Raw genomic sequence first — 19,541 nt, forward strand, 5'->3', positions numbered from 1 at the left:
GACGGAGAAAGGGAGAGAAACAGACGAGTGAGACGGAGAAAGGGAGAGAAACAGACGAGTGAGACGGAGAAAGAGAAACAGACGAGTGAGACGGAGAAAGAGAGAAACAGACGAGTGAGACGGAGAAAGGGAGAGAAACAGACGAGTGAGACGGAGAAAGAGAAACAGACGAGTGAGACGGAGAAAGGGAGAGAAACAGACGAGTGAGACGGAGAAAGAGAGAAACACGAGTGAGACGGAGAAAGGGAAAGAAACAGACGAGTGAGAAGGAGAAAGGGAAAGAAACAGACGAGTGAGACGGAGAACGGGAGAGAAACAGACGAGAGAGATGGAGAAAGGGAGAGAAACAGACGAGGTGAGACGGAGAAAGAGAGAAACAGACGAGTGAGACGGAGAAAGGGAAAGAAACAGATGCGTGAGACGGAGAAAGGGAAAGAAACAGACGAGTGAGACGGAGAAAGGGAGAGAAACAGACGAGTGAGACGGAGAAAGGAAGAATAAAGAACAAACGCCGCTCTCCAAAAAAAGAGAAGTGGACAGCGAAAACATTTAATCCAGAATGGACGGACTCATTTCTGTTCACACTTCACACTAAACCAGTGTGTCTCATATGTACAGAAACCGTGGCACTTATTAAAAGTGACAATGTGAAACACCATTATGAGACAAAACATAAAGGTTTTGAACAAACATTTCCACTCAAATCTGAAGACAGCGTCCCTGAGACAGCTTTCCCAGGTCTGAGGGAAGTAGCCCTATACATCCTGACCATGTTTGGCTCTACATACAACTGCGAGGCAGTTTTCTCTACAATGAACATAATCCAAACTAAATATGGTTCCAGGGTCACTAATGAGCACCTCCACATGTGTATGAGAACGGCCCTGACTCCATTCAAGCCCAGGTTTAACATCCTGCCAAGCTAGAGCTCAGTTCTCTCACTGAGATATAAAAGGGAAAGTTAAGCACTTTATTTAAACATACACAATTTTCACATTTTATTTATTTTCTCTTATTTTGAAATGTAGCCCTACTTTTATTTAATGAGAGAACGTTATACATATCTACAGTCATACATATGTTCAGTTCTATGTTACGGGACAATAAATATTGTCAAAATGTTTTTGAATTGTACTGAATTTATTTGATTTGACAGTCAGATATTGATTGCTTGCAGATGTTGATACAACTACTAGGCTACTTAAATATATATCACACTAACTAGTTAGACATTATGATCTTCTGGACCTTTGCTTCAAGAAATTTTCTCTTACTGGACCTCTTTCAATTTTAGTTGAATACCTCGTCTATGTTATTAGAAAATGCGGTTTTCAGTGAAAAATCTCACTCACTCACTCACTTTCTACCGCTTATCCGAACTACCTCGGGTCACGGGGCGTCAGGCATCTTAGGCGTCATTGGTCATCAAGGCAGGATACACCCTAGACGGAGTGCCAACCCCTCGCAGGGCACACACACTCTCTCATTCACTCACGCACTCACACACTACGGACAATTTTCCAGAGATGCCAATCAACCTACCATGCATGTCTTTGGACCGGGGGAGGAAACCGGAGTACCCGGAGGAAACCCCCGAGGCACGGGGAGAACATGCAAACTCCACACACACAAGGTGGAGGCGGGAATCGAACCCCCAACCCTGGAGGTGTGAGGCGAGTGCTAACCAGTTTTCAGTGAAAAATCTAATCTTTTGAATTACAGTGTCTGCCTTTTCAAAGACAGAACCATCAACGTATAAAAACAATGCTTGTGGCCAGATGACCATCTCATCCGTATGTGCTTGTTAAACATCCCATTCCAGATTTATTCTCCCTTTGCTGTTATAATAAACTCAGTTCTTCTGGGAAGCCTTTCTTCTAGATGTTGGAACGTTGCTGTGAGGATTTGTGAGCATTAGTGGGATGTTGGATGAAGAAGTCTGGGGTTTAGTCAGCATTTCAGTTTATCCCAGAGGTGTTCATTGGGTTTGAGGTCAGAGTTTTGGACACTTGAGTTATTCCACTCAGTATTTGATAAACCAGTGTGTGCTTTCAGATTTCTAGCAACAGTGTAAAAAAAAAAATAACACATGGGTATGAAGGTCAGGTGTCCTCCTAGCGGATCATAATCATAGCATACAAATCAGTTAAACCTAATAGTGCTTGCTAATAAGCCGCTAAATGTGACATCTACAAATCCAGTGTTGTGCTCGTTACTAAGAAATAGTAACTAGTTACAGTTACTAGTTACTTCATTCAAAAAGTAACTCAATTACTTTGTTGATTACTTACACCAAAAAGTAATGCGTTACTGTTAAAAGTACATTTTTAGTTACTTGTTTAAAGAACGTTCTTTAATGTTCCCATTAATGGATAGGACCTTCGAACCAGAAAGACACAGCTTACATTTACCAAAAGGTTTTTGTCTTTATGCTCAACTAAAGTGGAATAATGAGCATATTTCCACTTTGAGAAACTCGTCTTGCTCTCGCCTCGACTCGCCATTACTGCCGCACATACTTGAGTAAACGGAAACACGCCCACAGCGTCTTCGTGTTTACAGGTTGGCATCCACCAAACCTACAATGCGTCGCTGCTGTAAACAGGTTAGGCTGTAGGCTACACTTCAGTCTAAATGAATTCATTTAAAAAAGAAAGGGACAAACGCACCGTATGGTAACGGAGTTACTTTATTTAAAAAGTAATGCGTTAGAGCAGTGGTCTTCACTTTTTTTTTTCATGTGAGTCACACTGATAGGACAAAGTCAATAGGAGAGCCACTTTCACCGCAAAGTATGCCAAGTTATTCAGTCTTAAATAGCTTATCTGCTTAAATACAATGTTCAATATTGCAATACAATAATTACTCGAGTTGCGCATGATGCATGCTCCTCTTTTGTCACTGTCACATTGCTTTGTTGCTGTTCATTTTGTGCACGAGATTGTTTGATAAGAAATCGATCCATTTTTAGTCCGTGTGTACAGTAAACACAAGTTGTTAACTAGCATGAAACACAAACTAGCTTCTGGCAGTCCGCCAAAAACTGGCTATTGCGCAGAACGCAGTGAGTCAGTGACGTGTCAAATAATATATATAAATATATATTATTATTTGTAATAGAGCACATTCGTTTTTCTATGCTTCCCTGATTGTTTTTAATGTTATTTAAATGAAAAATAAATTTTAACCACATGATCATATCATCGTATTATTTACTACCATGCGAGCCGCATATTAAAGCTTGGTGAGCCGCAGGAGGCTCGCGAGCCGCGCGATGAGTAACACTGCGTTAGAGTATTAGTTACTGTCAAAAGTAACTGCGCTACAGTAACGCGTTACTGCCCAACACTACAAATCACCTTCATTGTTAAACAATCTGAGTTGCTGTGAGATTCTTTGTATAATATATAATCTACATAGAAGCTTTGTGGAACAAGTCAGTGAATGTTATTTGGTGCTACATGGAACCTTTTACTAAGAATGCAAGCACATGGAACTAATAAGAGCCAATCAAAATGATGGAAATTGGTTTTTCGCTCGTCCTTGCCTACGGTCGTGTGTGTCGACTTTGCTAAGTCGTGAGTCTGTACGTAGGCTGACCAAGAAACAGCCAGGAAACACTCTTTGGTTGCAGACAGCACAGCTTTATTTGATTTTTCCAGTTCACATGTGTTAACAGATGATCAAAATCCCACACGCACAAAAAAACTGGATTGTAAGAGACGTGACAAATGACTTCAATCCACGTAGATGCTTTTTCGTCATTCCTTAAATGACAAGAAAACCGGATTGGCAACCAATAAAATTACAGACTAAAACTAATTTTAAATAAACTCAGTAGATTATTACTAGATCTTTGTACACAAAAACCAACAGCATACAGCATCCGTAAAACAAAACGATAAAAAGAATCGTTCTTTTTTTTTTAAACAAACAGTAACGTTGCAGGTTATTGATGCACTTTAGGCCAGAGGGTCTCGATCCAGTCGTTTTTTTTTCTTTCTCTGTTCCAGCTCTAAACACACACAAAGGAATAAAACCCGCTGTGTAGAACACTGTTTAGGTGCTTTGGGTAGGTTAAGAGCTAGAACTTGAACAGAAACTGACTTGAAACCCTCGGGGTCTCAAAGTTCTGCTATACATCTGCCAACTCAAAGCATCCCGAGCAGGCCCAAAACAAAGAACACGGAGAGTAGGCACTTCTGTTTTTTTTTTTTTTCTCCTCTAACCTTTCCTTCTTTTTTTTTCTCCCTTTAACTCAGCCACACTTTTCCTCTGTGCAATGTCAGAATTTTCTGTCGTCTGCATAAAAAGCGATGGACTGCAGGTGCTATTTTGTTGTTGTTGCAACAGCACAAGAAGAAGAAGAAGACGACGACGGGATCGGTGTGAGTCGTGTGTCGGTACTCAGATATTGTCTAAGAGCGAGACTTTAATTTTTCAGTGTAGGATTGCTACCAATCATATATTTATGTTACTTACACGCATACAACACAGATGACTTAATCAGTAGTTTCCAACAAATATAGAATCAAGGCAGATATGAACAGAGAGTATGGAAGAAGAGCGGGGGGAAGGTGGGGGGTGGGTGGTAGAAAAGATGTTGTCTGTCCAGGATTTTACAAGCTGTTGAAGATAAAGTCGCCATACATGCAGGAGAAAGTGTCCAGGGCTGCTGATGACCAAACGCGAACATTTCCATCTAATTTCAATAGGGTGCTTTGATCGGGGCGAGATTAAGGTGCTTTATTTCTTCTTAATGCTGAGAAGCCGTTAGAGAGTAGAATGTTTTATTCCCTTTCTTGTTCTATTAAGATTTGCCATTCCCAAATGCGTGTGCAGGCAAAAATGAGTGTTGGCAAAATAAACAGGATCAGACATCCACCATTAAGTGCCCTGTATTGAGTGTCCTGTAGTCTACAGGACAAGTGTTCTCACCAATCATGCACTTTATACCACATCTCTGTTCAGAAATCATTTCCAGTGTCAGTAAAGGATCCAAATTTCTCCTCTTTCTTCATCTCTCTTTTTCTTTCTCTCTCTTTCTCTCTCTCTCTCTCTCTCTCTCTCTCTCCGTGTCAGTCTTGGAGGTGAAAGGGTGGAGGATAGGGAACGAGGGTAAAGGGCTTTGGTGGTCTCCCTTCTTGATGTAGATTGTGGACAGAGAGATGTCTAGTTCCCGCAGCAGCTCCTGCTGGATTGGGCGTCTGGGTCCTGCAAGTTGACTCCCCTGTGTCGGGCGGCGTGTGTCGGGTTCTGAGTGTCTGTTTTCGGCATCTTCTTCGCTGCAAATGCCAGATGGTATATATTTTATTTCCAGTGTTAAACCACAGAAACCATCTGAGACTAAGTAATGTTCAAACAGACATTTCTACTAGCCGTCATAGTAAAACGATTGGTCTAAAGGCACACGTTCACAGATACGGTCAGGTTTAATGTTACCAAATTCGATTATTAGTGAGTTTGCCATTCAAGATTTCACTCTTATCCAGAGCGACTTACATTATCTCATTTATTTTTATACAGCTGAGCAATTGAGGATTAAGGGCCTTTCTCAGGGGCCCAACAGTGGCAGCTTGGTGGACCTGGGATTGAACTCACAACCTTCCGATTGGTAGCCCAACACCTTAACCACTAGGCTACCACAGCGTTCACTATCCATTTTATTAGGAACACCAATACATTCATTCAAGTAGCACAATGCAAAAAATCATGTCGATCAGCAGCTTCAGTTATTGTTCACCTCGAACAACAAAGTGGAGATAATGTGTGATCTCTATGACTTTCATGGATGTTGCTACCAGGTTTGAGTATTTCAGAAATATATTGTGTGTGTGTGTGTTAACCTACTCTACATTATTGATTCTTAACATACTGTTGTAGTACAGTGTATGGTCAATTCTTTGCGTGTTAAATATGGGCTCTAGAAAAGTTCGCCGCTTTCCCGAGAACTGACTGTAAATTCTTTGCCGACTCCTTTTCATTTTCCTGTGAGGTGAAACTAGACCAGCAGAGACTCACCAATGGCCAGGAATAACTCATTCACGTTCATAGCAGTCTTGGCAGAAGTCTCCATGAACAACAATCCTGTGTCTTCAGCGTACGTCTGAGCTTCCTGTAACAGGAACATGATCATGAAGTTGACATGAAGTATCATTCTCTCCTGCCATCCATATCATCTCACAAAAATAAACACGCTACGGTATACAGTATAACTGGGTGTAGGCTTGCTTACCAAATTCATCCGGCTATACAGTATATTTAAATTGGTACGATCGTAACCGTCAATTAAAAAAGATAGTTTAAAAGATTCACCAAATATGTTAAGGGTTACAGACGCACCTGTTTGAATCGTTCTAAATCAGCCAGGTCCAATCTAATCTAATCTAATCTAATCTAATTTAATCAGCACAGAGATGATGAGACTGCAGGTTATTTTATCCCGACCCAAAAAAATAGCTCCAGTTCCTGGTTGATTGGGGGCCAAAATCAACTGATTAAACAGGTGGATTCAGGAAAATACCTGCAGCCATGCTGACTCTTTACTGATCAAATCAGAAGGTAAAGTCACTAAAGTACATCAGTTAATGCAGTGCACCATTAACTCTTTACTACTCCCTGCTATTAGAATACTGAATCTAAATAAATAAATATTAGGAAAATGTTATTCCATCTGTAAACCCTTCACATCCATTAACTACTGTATGCCTTATTCAGAAATGTCTGTACATTTCTGTAGTTTAGATACTTTCACTTCACTTTTTTTAAAGAAATCCTGTTACATCTTCTCTCAAATCCATTTTAGTACTTCAGAATCATCTCAAACATCATAACCTTTGGATTCCAGTTCAGCTCCTCTGAAACCTCTGACTACTGGTCTAACAAACAAACAAACAGCTTTATCTGCTTTTACTAGCAGAGAAACAGCTTTTATCTTTCAGATGTTTCTCACTAATGCCCCTTTTCCACCGAGGCAGTTTGAGTGCTGGTTCGGAGCCTAATTTAGAACCAGTTCTTTCTTTTTCGACAACCAAAGCACCGGCTCTGAACCAGGAAAAGTGGTTCTTAAGTAGAACCAAAACGTTGCTGGTCTAGACTTAAGAACTGCTTGCGTCAGGGGCTGTGGGTGGGGCTACTGTTAGATAATGTACCTTAAGTATACTAATGTTTAATACACATTTATTTTACCACGATATGATACATTATGGGGGGGCACGGTGGCTTAGTGGTTAGCACGTTCGCCTCACACCTCCAGGGTCGGGGTTCGATTCCCGCCTCCACCTTGTGTGTGTGGAGTTTGCATGTTCTCCCCGTGCCTCGGGGGTTTCCTCCGGGTACTACGGTTTCCTCCCCCGGTCCAAAGACATGCATGGTAGGTTGACTGGCATCTCTGGAAAAATTGTCCCTAGTGTGTGAGTGCGTGAGTGAATGAGAGCGTGTGTGTGTGTGCCCTGCGATGGGTTGGCACTCCGTCCAGGGTGTATCCTGCCTTGATGCCCGATGACGCCTGAGATAGGCACAGGCTCCCCGTGACCCGAGGTAGTTCGGATAAGCGGTAGAAGATGAACGAATGAATGAATGATACATTATCAGCACTCATGATAGTAGGTAGCTACATGCTAAGGCTAAGTTTTTTCTGTGTTAATGATAAAATAATATTATGTACTTTCTCGATAACAACCTCCGTTTATACAGATTACATGGAGCTGCACGTACACGTTGGATTCACCACGTTTGGATGCCAATGTAGGTTCAAAAAGCCATGAGCATTAACAGTAAAGCAACATCCTCCATTGATGTTGTGTTTGCCGCTGCTGCGCTAACGTTGCTGGGAAACGTGACACGTATACAGTGACGTCAGACTCGGCTCTGTGATGCTCTCTAACCGATGGATAGGCAAACCGGTTCTTAGAAGGTTCGCCAGTGGAACCAACTTTGAACCAGCACCAGCGCTAGCTCTGAACCAGCACCTGGTTCTTTTTGGTGGAAAAGGGGTATAAACCTAAACCTCTGTAATCTCAGTGGAGATGAGAGTGGAGCGCTCTGGGAACTGCACCTCGTACTCCACCAGTCTCTTGTCAGCGAGGTCTGACTTGTTTCCTGCCAGTGCAATAACGATGTTGGGACTGGCCTGCCTCTGGAGTTCCTTCACCCAGGCCTTCGCTCGCTCAAACGTCTCCTATCCAGAAGAGAACAGGATGAAGCGGGATATAATCATTTTAGGTTTAAACAAGTCGTAGGTCTTTACACATAGCATGTTTGCAGTTGTGTTGTATAATATTAACCCAAAGCTCTATCAAGCCAGAAATACAGCTTCACCACACACCGGTTTTGTAATATCAAACACTACGATGGCTGCTTGGGCTCCGCGGTAGTACATAGGTGCCAGGCTGTGGTAGCGTTCCTGTCCAGCTGTGTCCCAAATCTCAAACTTCACTGTCGTGTCGTCCAGGCAAACTGACTGAGCCAAGAAAGCAGCTAGGGGAAGGACACAGAGAGAGGAAGGAAGATGTAACACTATTAACCCCTTGTACTGACGCAATCACAGGCAAATCCTCACTTCTGTGAAAACATTCACATTTTATTTCTTATGCTTAAAGATGTGTTTCTGATAGAACTAGCACTAAATTAGATCCAGTCTCAGAGCTGTTCACTCAGTACTCAATATACCAGATCCATTTAATGTCCAGCTAAAGAAATCTAAATTTAGGCAATCCATAAGAAAGAAAGAAAATAAATAAATAAATACACATAAATAAATAAATAAATAGATAGATAGATAGATAGATAGATAGATAGATAGATAGATAGATAGATAGATAGATAGATAGATAGATAAACAAACAAACAAACAAACAAACAAATAAATAAATATTCCTTTATGGAGAAATGGAAGTTAACTTGATGATGATGAAGACCCACTCTTGATGTGTGTGAATTAGACAGCATTCATGCTTTAAGACAAGAACATCCTGGGCCAATGTCCAGAACTATTAAGCCAAGTACTGGACTCTGGACCCTATTGTTAAGATCGATTCCAAAGCTCATGCACGTGGAAAATGCTTCATTTTCTAGCTCCTGTCTTGACAGCATCTAAACATCTGAGACAATAACTACACACTTCCAAGGGGGTGGGACATCAAATATTTTAACACCACCAAGAAAATAGCTGATATTTTCTTATAATCTAATGAAGCTGTTCTTATATGGAGTTTCAATATTATTATTATTATTATTTTACTACCTCAGACAAATATGGACCCTTTCCCCCCCACTGGGCTGCAGGTGGTGAATGATACTAAACAAAGGCTGTTTATTTTATTTACTTCCAATCATTCGTAGTCTGCTGATCACAATCTAAAGTCGAGTGCCTCAGAGTAGACTCAGAGTAGATGAGCCATATTTCAACTCTTTCTGGCTGGCAGATGAGAATTTAGTTCAAGCAAATGCACCAGTTAGTGTCTGTTAACGGTTTCTTTCCTGCGCTTTAGTCACTGCTGCAGCTATTGTATTGCACGAAGGAAGTATTGCACAGTTTATACATGATTACAGAACTGTGCAACTAGTAAAGCAGTAGTTTTTTTTTTAACGTAATTCAAATCGAGAGTCATACCCAACCCAATTTCTCCCAATGTTTTTGTCCACACAAATATCTGTTTTAAATAGGCTGCACTGTAGATGGCTTTCTCTTACACTGAAATGCAATATATGTACAACATATCAGTACATTTGAAACAGCTCAACGTTTGTCAGTGTATTTCTTATGTCAGTTATGTCAATTTCAGCACAATTGCTCCTCACTCAGCTACTAACCTCCAATGGTGGTTTCCTGGAACTCATCAAACTGGCCCTTGACGAAGCGAAGGACCAGGCTGGACTTGCCCACTGCCATGTCTCCCAGCAGCACCAACTTGAACTGGCAGATCTTGGTCTGGGGAAGGTTCCCATTAGTCCTAGCGTTCCCACGGGTGGTCATGGTGGAGGAGCAGTGGTGGGGATGTGGGGTGGGAAGGGGGTCCTCCTAGGCAGCCTCAGTATACACAAAAAAATCCAAAGATATTGACTCTGATTACTTCTGGAGTCTTTGTGCAGCCTCTAGTCCTGAAATGAAGAGGTGTGGGGGTGTTGTCAATGCAAGGGATGACAGAGTTATGTTTATTTCAATATTACACCCTAATATTTGAAACTAAGCTAAATATTGTTGGTTATGAACTAAACAAGAACAAAAGCAAACAAAAATGTGATCAAATTAAAACATGTGATGCCAAACGAAACTTGGTTGGTGCTATTTTAAGATGTACTCTGTGAAAGGAAGACACCGGAGGAAACCACATCAACTAGTAACACACAAATAAAGACAAAAGTGTTTAACATACTGACCAACAACAATCATGCTTAACTCTTTGGAATATCCATCTCTAACGTGGTTCCCATGTTCAGCACTGAATGTATCTGTGATAACAGTCCACAGTAGTGGTTAATGGCTAATATAAGCGTTTGTATTCTTCATACGTATTTCAAATCTAGCCTAGGATGTTTAAATGTTAGCATTTTATTGTATCATTTGTATACAATGTTTTTTATATTATATATATATATATATATAAGCTTAGGAGTGCTGTCTGTCTCTGTACCAATAACATCCAGCACCTAAACGCAGAGCTCTACAGAGCTCAGAAACCCAACAGAGTCTAATCTTACAAGATTTGTGGCTGTTTAAAAAAATCATTTCTTTATACCGATTAGTAAAAATATCCAATAAGTCGGATAAGCTTCAGCAACGATTGACCACAGAGAAGCTTTTGGCAACACCATAGGTTCCCAACGCCAATCCTTGAGTCCTATACTTTGTGTTTCCCTGCTCAAATCCAGCTTGATCTAATTAATCAGCTAATTAACAACCATTTGACATGTTAAAGCAGGGAAAACACTTCAATGCGGTAGCTTCTCAAAGCGCTTGACATAAAAGATGAAATTAAAAAGATACACATAACAGTACAGGCACTAAAACTAACCATACAAAAATAAAAAGCCAATAAATAACAAACAAAGAAATCACATAAAAGCTACCCTAAAAAAGTAGGTTTTAAGGTGGGATTTAAAAACACCCAGGGATTCTGCATTCCTAATCTCTGAGGGCAGGGAATTCCACAATTTGGGAGCCAAATAAGAAAAAGCTCGATCACCCGTAGTTTTTAGCCGTGTTGTTTGGACAGTCAGAAGACCAGCTTCAGAAGAGCGTAGAGCATGTGAAGGTGTGTAGGAGGTTAACAGCTCACACAAATATTGAGGGGCCAAATTATTCAAGGCCTTATAAGTGAGCATTAGAATTTTAAAATCAATATGAAAACTAACAGGAAGCCAGTGCAATTTTTCCAGGATAGGTGTGATGTGCTCCTTTGCACTGGTCCTAGTCAGCATTCTAGCAGCTGAATTTTGTACCAGCTGTAATTTACTTTAGGAACTCCAGCCAGCAAAGCATTACAGTAATCAAGACGAGAAAAGACAAAAGTGTTGATTAACATTTCAGCCACAGAGAAAGTCAACATGGGACGTAATTTGGCAATGTCTCTGAGATGAAAGAAATGATGCTTTGACAGTGTTACGAACATGATGATCAAATGTTAAATTGGCCTCAAATATCATGTCTGAACTCAGTGAAACCACTATATCAAGTTCAGGAGCGGATTAGAAGTGAACTCAAGCTATTCGTAGAGACATCCAAGGACAGAAGATGTAAATGCTCTAAGTCATGATCTAATATTCTACAAGCTCATCGATGCTGTATGATGTATATTCAATCTAATGCCAGAGAGAATGCCAATCTAATGTGTGTGTGTGCATTGCTGTGTTGGAGCTCTATGGAGCTTTTTAGCACATCATCAATCCCCCAGGACACGAGTTTTACGGGTGCAGAATGGACTCTGACCGCCCGAGCAGCTCGTCCCTGCGGCCACACAAACACAGCGGCCCGCTCGCACAAATCCGCAAATATTCTCTAACAATATCAACATCTATCTGAACAAATAGCTCGTTTCACACAGGCACCGTTTCACATAGTTACCTGAGACGGTTACTGCGCGTTCCTGCCGCTGTCGTCGATCCGGTGTTGTTTCTTTAGGTTGTTGATCTATCATCTGCTTAGGCTGCCGGGACTTCCGGGAAGGTTGCGCATGCGCAGAAGTGACTCGATGAACCGAATTCTGGAGGAATTAGATCCATTCCAGTATATTGGAGTTCCTTATTTGGGAAAAGGGTTGATTTTAGTTATTTTGATAACCAGCGAGATTAGAAAGGTTTCATACTAAATTAATCAATCAATTAGCACTTAAACTATTCATGGCCTATTTGGGTTTATGTATCATTGTAAAGACTGACAAGCAAAGATGGTTTAAACAGAGATTAATCTAATCTAATACCATAATCTAATCTAATCTAATCTAATCTACCTTTCTATCACCTTCCACATGTGCTTCATGTGACTGAGCTTCAGTAACAGGAGAAGAAACAAAAATACAGTGTCATATTTATGGAACAAGACTGAGATCATTTGTTCTTTGTGAAACATTATCATGTTGGATATTTTGTTTAACACGTTTATAAAGAGTGAAGAGTTTAACCTTCCTGGTCTAATCTCTCTCTACAGTACAATCTGTTAGAAACCTCTGTGTGTGTGTGTGAGAGAGAGAGAAAGAGTGTGTGTGTGTGTGAGAGAGAGAGAGAGAGAGAGTAAGAGTGTGTGTGTGTGTGTGTGTGTGAGAGAGAGTGAGAGAGAGAGAGAGAGTGTGTGTGTGTGTGAGAGAGAGAGAGAGAGAGAGAGAGAGAGAGAGAGAGAGTAAGAGTGTGTGTGTGAGAGAGAGAGAGAGAGAGTGTGTGTGAGAGAGAGAGTAAGAGTGTGTGTGTTTGAGAGAGAGAGAGAGAGAGAGAGAGAGAGAGAGAGAGAAAGAAAGAGTGTGTGTGTGAGAGAGAGAGAGAGTGTGTGAGAGAGAGAGAGTAAGAGTGTGTGTGTTTGAGAGAGAGAGAGAGAGAGAGAGAAAGAAAGAGTGTGTGTGTGAGAGAGAGAGAGAGAGTGTGTGTGTTTGAGAGAGAGAGAGAGAGAGAGAGAGAAAGAGTGTGTGTGTGAGAGAGAGAGAGAGAGTGTGTGTGTTTGAGAGAGAGAGAGAGAGAGAGAGAGAGAGAGAAAGAAAGAGTGTGTGTGTGTGTGAGAGAGAGAGAGAGTGAGTGAGTGTGAGTGAGTGTGTGGTGTGGAGATTCAGGACTTTTATTTTGAAATCCACACGGCCCGTCTGTTGTTTATTGACGTGTTCGCTACAACAACACCAAAAGGAAGTGTTTTAGAAAATAGTTCTTTGAGAAACGTTTAAAGAATAACATGTTGTTTGCTGCATATTTTGAATGAACTAAAAGTCCAGAGATATATAAAAGGTCAAACTGTGCAAAAAAAAAAAAAAAAAAAAGATAAAAAAACACCGTTCGGGTTTCTGGCGCCAAATAACGCGTTGTACAGGCGGGAGAGTTTAATGACAAACTATCCGATGTCACATACACAATAAGTTACATTGTTAGCTTAAAAAGCTAATTAGCAAAGTAGCAGTGTTTATTTACCCCATGAAGTGGAAGTGACCGCCGTCTGAGAGGAGGACGGACGGATGCCGACAGGAAAGTAAGAATTCTGCTGTAGTCGATTCAAAACTAAGCGATTATATAATTACTCAAAACATTATGAGCTCTTTAACTAATAGAAGCTAGTTAGCTTGTTTGCTAATTTATATTTAACGGTTAAAGTCATTGCACGTGCTGTGGTTGCCATGGGAACCCTGTTCTGCCTTTAAAGATGCCCATTTAATAGCCTATTTTCTTTTAAGGTTTATAGGTGTATAACAATGAGAGGTTGGACATCAAACTCCTTTTTATTTCAGTGGAAACTGTGGCTTGGTTGTACACAAATGGTCCAGATACTGTAGTAATGTCAGCCTTTTGTGAATGGGTGAATCAGGTGGTTTTCAGATCACTTTTAATATTTCTTCATATGTCTTTTCTTCAGAAATGGAGTCCTGCTCGGCGAACGTGTGGCCCCGTCTGGAGCCTTTCCTCCTGGGTGCTCTTCAGGCTGCACCACCAGCAAAGCTGAGCATGCACTACCTGCGAAAGATGGCCTGCTACGTGCGCACACGTGATGGCTGTTTCCCACGTCTGGGCTGGCACATGTGGAAGCACATTGCCTGTGGCAAGCTGCAGTTGCCTGATGAGCTGGCCTGGCTCTACTTTGAGACCTTTGACCTTCTGGTGCCTCGCTCTGCTGAGGAAAAGCTTGAGTGGGCAGAGGCTCTGTCTCAGAGCCTGAACCCTCGTGATCTGGACCGTCAGCGCAGCAAGGTGTGAGACAGGATTTTAATCTTGTTTATAATCTTAACCATTTACGTTCAGGAAGTTCACGACAAATCGTTTTTTTGGTTTATTTAATGTCAGGGAAGACATTTTAGAGACTTTTCAAAGCACATTCCTCTCTTTGTATGAGTAACCGTTTTCATTTTTATGTCTTTTTAGCTGTCTGTGGACACATTGCAGTTCCTGCTGTTTCTCTACCTGCAGCAGCTGAACCGGGTCTCTTTGCGCACCTCTCTAATCGGTGAAGAGTGGCCGAGTCCTCGGTCTCGCTCTCCGTCATCCTCTTCTGATAGGGACGCCAAGATCAGCTCCCAAAATAAGGTCGAAACGTTGACATTATTTCTAATTATGCCTGTCTTACCATCTTTGTGTTCCATGATAGCAGTGCTTCTTTCTAGTTAAATTAAAATGCAACATTTGTGTTTAATTCACAAGAGCTGATTTTGCATCAACATAATAGAGAAAACAGTAATAATAAGTAATCTCATGTTCTGGCAGAATTGGGATGACCATGCACAGCTCACCTTTGTGCAGACTCACCTGGCTGAACTGCTGGAGCTGCTGTCAGATCCAGGTGAGCTAAGCAGTTCACAGCAGGTCCTGCGAGATGGTACACTTTCTTCCGAGGCCCTGCAGGCACTCAGTGTGCTGCTAGAGGGCACTGTGAGCCGGGGCCGCACCATTCACCCCCTCTATCGGCTACTCAGCCGTGCCCCGCTTCAGTCCGTGGCTGGATACTCAAAAGTCAGCCGTTCCTACTCGCTGCAGAAGTTGCAGAGCTGGCTGCACCAGGCACTCACACTGAACCCATTTGGCATGTCCACCTGTCTGCGCTCGGGCAAGAAGCTGGCCTGGGCTCTACAAGGTAAAAAAATGCTTTTCTTTTGTGCCATTTCCTGCTCAACCACTTACCCTCAATTTATTTACGATTGGAATTCTAAAATGTACATCATTGTTTTTAATTAAGCGCACTTACAGAATTCTCTTTGCTTTAGTGGAAGGTGCTATGAAGCGGGCCAAGATAGCAAGGAACACGCACATGGCCCCTCCAGGCAGCAGGGTGGTGCTGATGTCCCAGGTATACAAACAGACTCTGGCTAAAGACTCTGAGAAGCTGGCTGGTGCAAATGTCAAACTGCACCGTTGCAGCGAGGCTTTTATCTACTTACTTTCACCCCTTAGGTAAGCGTCTTGGGCAAATGGACTGTTTGCTCAATAGGTTTGCTTAAGTGGATTGGAGAATGTGTTCTGAATATTATCAATATGACAATAATACTATCCTGAAAAATAATAATAAAAGTTAAAAATCGTATTTTGGTCCACACTTTGATGTTGCAGGTCAGTGACGCTTGATAAATGTCGCGACAGCACTGTGGTATTGGGCCCAGTGGAGACCACAGTTCACATGCAAAGCTGCGAGAATGTGCGGCTGGTTTGTGTGGCTGGACGCTTGGCAGTTGGCGGCTCCATCCACTGCACCATTCATGCGCTCACTCCCACTAGGCCACTTTTACTGCCTGGCAACTCCAGCCTCACACTCGGGCCTTTTCACACACACTACCCCAGCTTGGAGGATCACATGGCCAGTGTGGGTTTGGCGGTTGTACCCAACCTCTGGGATCAGCCACTGATTTATGCGCCAGATAGTCCATCACCAGACCTGGTCTGCTACCGCATCCTACCCCCTGCACAGCTCTGCCCTATGATGGTACCATTCCTCATGGAGGGTGACACCTGCGAGGTGCCAGGAGGACTGCCGTCAGTCTACCAGCAGGCCCTAGAGGAGCGTCAGCAAAGGGTGCACGACTGGCAGAAGACGGTGAAGGACACACACCTTAACAAGTAAGCTGTTATTGATGTGTAGTATAAAGTAGGATTACAGAGATTGCAATTTCTTTCCTTGTGCAAGTTAAGGTAAGAATTGGTCATGGCTGTCATCTATCAAGTGCTATTAGAGAAGTCAAAATCTCACTCAGGGACAAGCGCTTTATCTGTATTATATGTAAAAGTGGGGTATTACATCAGAAAGCTTTTTGTAATATTTAAAATTCCTTTTATATTCTAGTAGCAGACACTAAAATACCTTCTTAGATAGAGAAGTCCAGAAGCTGTGAAATTCTTTACCTTTTAGAAAAGAAATATAACACTGATAATATCCAATCAGGACGAGGAATTATCTCTATTTACCTGTTAATCATGTCAACTGAAATATTTCCACCTCTTGTACTGCTGTTTACGCATGCTATGCTGAGAAATGCTGGATTTTCAGTAAACCTTTGTGAAAGTCACTAACAGTACCTTTTAATTGTATTGGAATGTACATCTGACCGTAGCACAAACGCTTGTTTTAATTTTTTTAATAGTGTTTTCTTCTCTCGTCCTCCAGGGAGCAGCGGCAGAAGTTCCAGGCTCTGGTAGAGCAGAAATTTCATGAATGGCTCCTGGAGACGGGACAGAGACAGGAACTGGACAGCCTTCTGCCTCCAACCATCACGCCTTCAAACTCTACTCACAGCTCGGAACATTCTCTACAGCATCCAAAAACAAACACGCTCACAGTTTCCTGAGCACTCGCACGCCGTAATAGACAACTATGCACTTATTTTTATTTGTTGTGGTTTACACTTGCTTAGCATTTCTCAAGGCTGAAGCAGATACGCTTTTCTATGAACACTGATCTGTTTGAATCCCACAGCTGATCCAAATTTGGCAGTTTGTTTTGCAGACTCAGGACAAAAAAGTATGATTTTGAAGTAAGATGCTGAACGTCAGAAGTATGACTTGTACTGCTGTAGAGAATTATATGCTGGATACGTGTTCAGAATAAGCTTAAGTGTTATTTAATAGTCCCTTAAACCTCAAGAGACATTTCTTATTATTTTTTTCTCCGTTACATGCAAGTTTTACAGTCCGGGTACTTGTGTTTCCATCACTTTTAAGAGGATGACTGGCTTTCTACTGTCGAATTAATAAATAAGGATTATAATTATAGTGCAGAATAGAGTCCTGCATAATTGTGTACAGTTTGAAAGTGTATTCTTAATTCCCCCAGAAGTCGTCTTTGGTTTACAGTTTGACATAAACGTGCTAAAGGAAATGCACACCGTGTGCCGGTAGACATTCATTTTCCTAAAATAAGAGCACTGATCTAAGAATAATATCTAGATATCCATTAGTACCATGTTCTCTACTTGGCAGCCAGTATAACTGTGAATGTATGTTTTCCTGCTGTAGCCTAGTTGCACTTCCAGCTTCACAGTTTTCCCAGGAACTGCCACATATTGTGTGTGTGTTTCACTTCTGGAGATCTTCAGCACTGTATCATTTTTAGCATTCAGCTGCTTTCACAGCCCAAACACAAAGCACTAAAATGTATGTGTTCAGAACTCCACAACACAAATATGGGAAGCTCTGAACTAGATTTATTGTTGCATTTAATTTATACGATGTGTCTGTTTGACAAGCAATAATAGATCATTCATTTTTTCTACTTCTGTATGCACTCACTGTTGTCCGGCTCAGTTCGTGTTTCTTTTTTCCGTTATGAATAAAGTGTATGAACAAATCCATAGGATCTGTTTAAAAGAAAAGCTGTGTGTTATGCATAGTTTGGTATTATGTTCAGATTAAGGGAAAAGATTTTTTCTGACTACCAATAAAGGATATGTGTGTATGATAGAAGTTCATGACTGTGTCTGTCTCTGGCTTTCAAGACAGTTGCGTCGGGTACATTACGTATTGCATCAGGCTGAATCTTACATCCAAGAACTACAACCAGATCTCGAAGAGTAATAACTTCTATCCGAATCCTTGTATATTTCTTTAAGCCTGTGTTGCTACAAGGCAAGTTATAGGAATATCGGTGAGAAGCCGTGATGAGCACACTAGTGGCCACAACACTCACACTGAATTGCTATTGAAACCCAAATCCCTTTCACAAACAAAATTATTTATATATATATATATATATATATATATATATATATATATATATATATATATATATATATATATTACACACACAACCCCTGGCAAAAAGTATGGAATCACCCCTCTCAGAAGATGTTCATTCAAATGTTTAATTGTGTAGAAAAAAAAACAAGCACATATACTGTATGCCACAAAACAATTTTCACACAACAATACAAACTTCTGGCTGTATAAAACACTTAAAAAATAAAACAAAGTAAGATAACTATAGTCAATTACAACTGTTTTTACAGATCAAACAGAGGAAAATATGGAAATATGGAATCTCACAAATCTGAGGAAAATTATATGGAATCACCAAATAAAAATACTACTAGTACTTTGTTGCACCACCTCTGGCTTTTATAACAGCTCTGAGGCATGAATTCTCTGAGGCATGGATTTAACATGACAAACAGTAAACTTCATCAATATATATACATCAATATATTTTTTCAGTGTTTTATACAGCCAGAAGTTTGTATTGTTGAGTGAAAATTGTTTTGTGGCATATATGTGCTTGTGTTTTTTTTTCTACACAATTAAACATTTGAATGAACATCTGAAAGGGGTGATTCCATACTTTTTGCCAGGGGTTGTATATACACAGTACTGTGCAAAAGTTTTAGGCAGGTGTGAAAAAATGCTGTAAACAAAGAATGCTTTCAGAAATATAAATAATGAGTATTTATGTCAATTTACAAAATGCAAAGTGAGCAAACAAAAGAAAAATCTAAATCAAATCAATATTTGGTGTCACTACCTTTTGCCTTCAAATCAGCGTGAAGTGATGGCACGACCCCCACAGAGCCCTGATCTCAACATCATCCAGTGTGTCTGGGATTACATAAAGAGACAGAAAGATGTGAGAGAGCCTACATCCACAAAAGATCTGTGGTTAGTTCTACAAGATGTTTGGAACAACCTACCAGCTGAGTTCCTTCCAAAACTGTTTGCAAGTGTACCTAGAAGAATTGCTGCTGTTTTGAAGGCAAAGGGTGTTCACACCAAATATTGATTTGATTTAGTTTTCTCTAAATGTTTAATAAATGTTAATAAATGTTTAACACTTACATTTTTGAAAGCATTCTTTGTTAACAGTATTTTTTCACACCTGCCTAAAACCTTTGCACAGTACTGTATATAAAATGTTAAGAAACAATGCTTTAATTTCTGCCTCTTAG

General features: G+C 40.9%; 2 protein-coding genes across 2 annotated transcripts; one reads left to right on the forward strand and one right to left on the reverse strand.

The window, feature by feature from the left end:
* Nucleotides 1-3,623: 3,623 nt before the first annotated feature.
* rab5b (RAB5B, member RAS oncogene family) lies at nucleotides 3,624-12,214 on the reverse strand. Its single transcript, XM_060875957.1, has 6 exons — nucleotides 12,065-12,214; nucleotides 9,814-10,101; nucleotides 8,327-8,478; nucleotides 8,057-8,179; nucleotides 6,022-6,115; nucleotides 3,624-5,285 (listed from the first exon to the last, which is right to left on the reverse strand). The coding sequence occupies exons 2-6, from the start codon at nucleotides 9,974-9,976 to the stop codon at nucleotides 5,173-5,175; spliced, it is 645 nt and encodes a 214-aa protein (XP_060731940.1). The 5' UTR covers nucleotides 9,977-10,101; nucleotides 12,065-12,214; the 3' UTR covers nucleotides 3,624-5,172.
* A 1,088-nt stretch (nucleotides 12,215-13,302) lies between these two features.
* Nucleotides 13,303-18,037, forward strand: tbccd1 (TBCC domain containing 1). Its single transcript, XM_060875956.1, has 7 exons — nucleotides 13,303-13,663; nucleotides 14,045-14,376; nucleotides 14,548-14,709; nucleotides 14,887-15,253; nucleotides 15,384-15,570; nucleotides 15,727-16,230; nucleotides 16,775-18,037. The coding sequence occupies exons 2-7, from the start codon at nucleotides 14,047-14,049 to the stop codon at nucleotides 16,953-16,955; spliced, it is 1,731 nt and encodes a 576-aa protein (XP_060731939.1). The 5' UTR covers nucleotides 13,303-13,663; nucleotides 14,045-14,046; the 3' UTR covers nucleotides 16,956-18,037.
* The last annotated feature ends 1,504 nt before the right edge of the window (nucleotides 18,038-19,541 follow it).

This window comes from Tachysurus vachellii, chromosome 8 (assembly GCF_030014155.1).
Source record: "Tachysurus vachellii isolate PV-2020 chromosome 8, HZAU_Pvac_v1, whole genome shotgun sequence".
Lineage (NCBI taxonomy): Eukaryota > Metazoa > Chordata > Actinopteri > Siluriformes > Bagridae > Tachysurus > Tachysurus vachellii.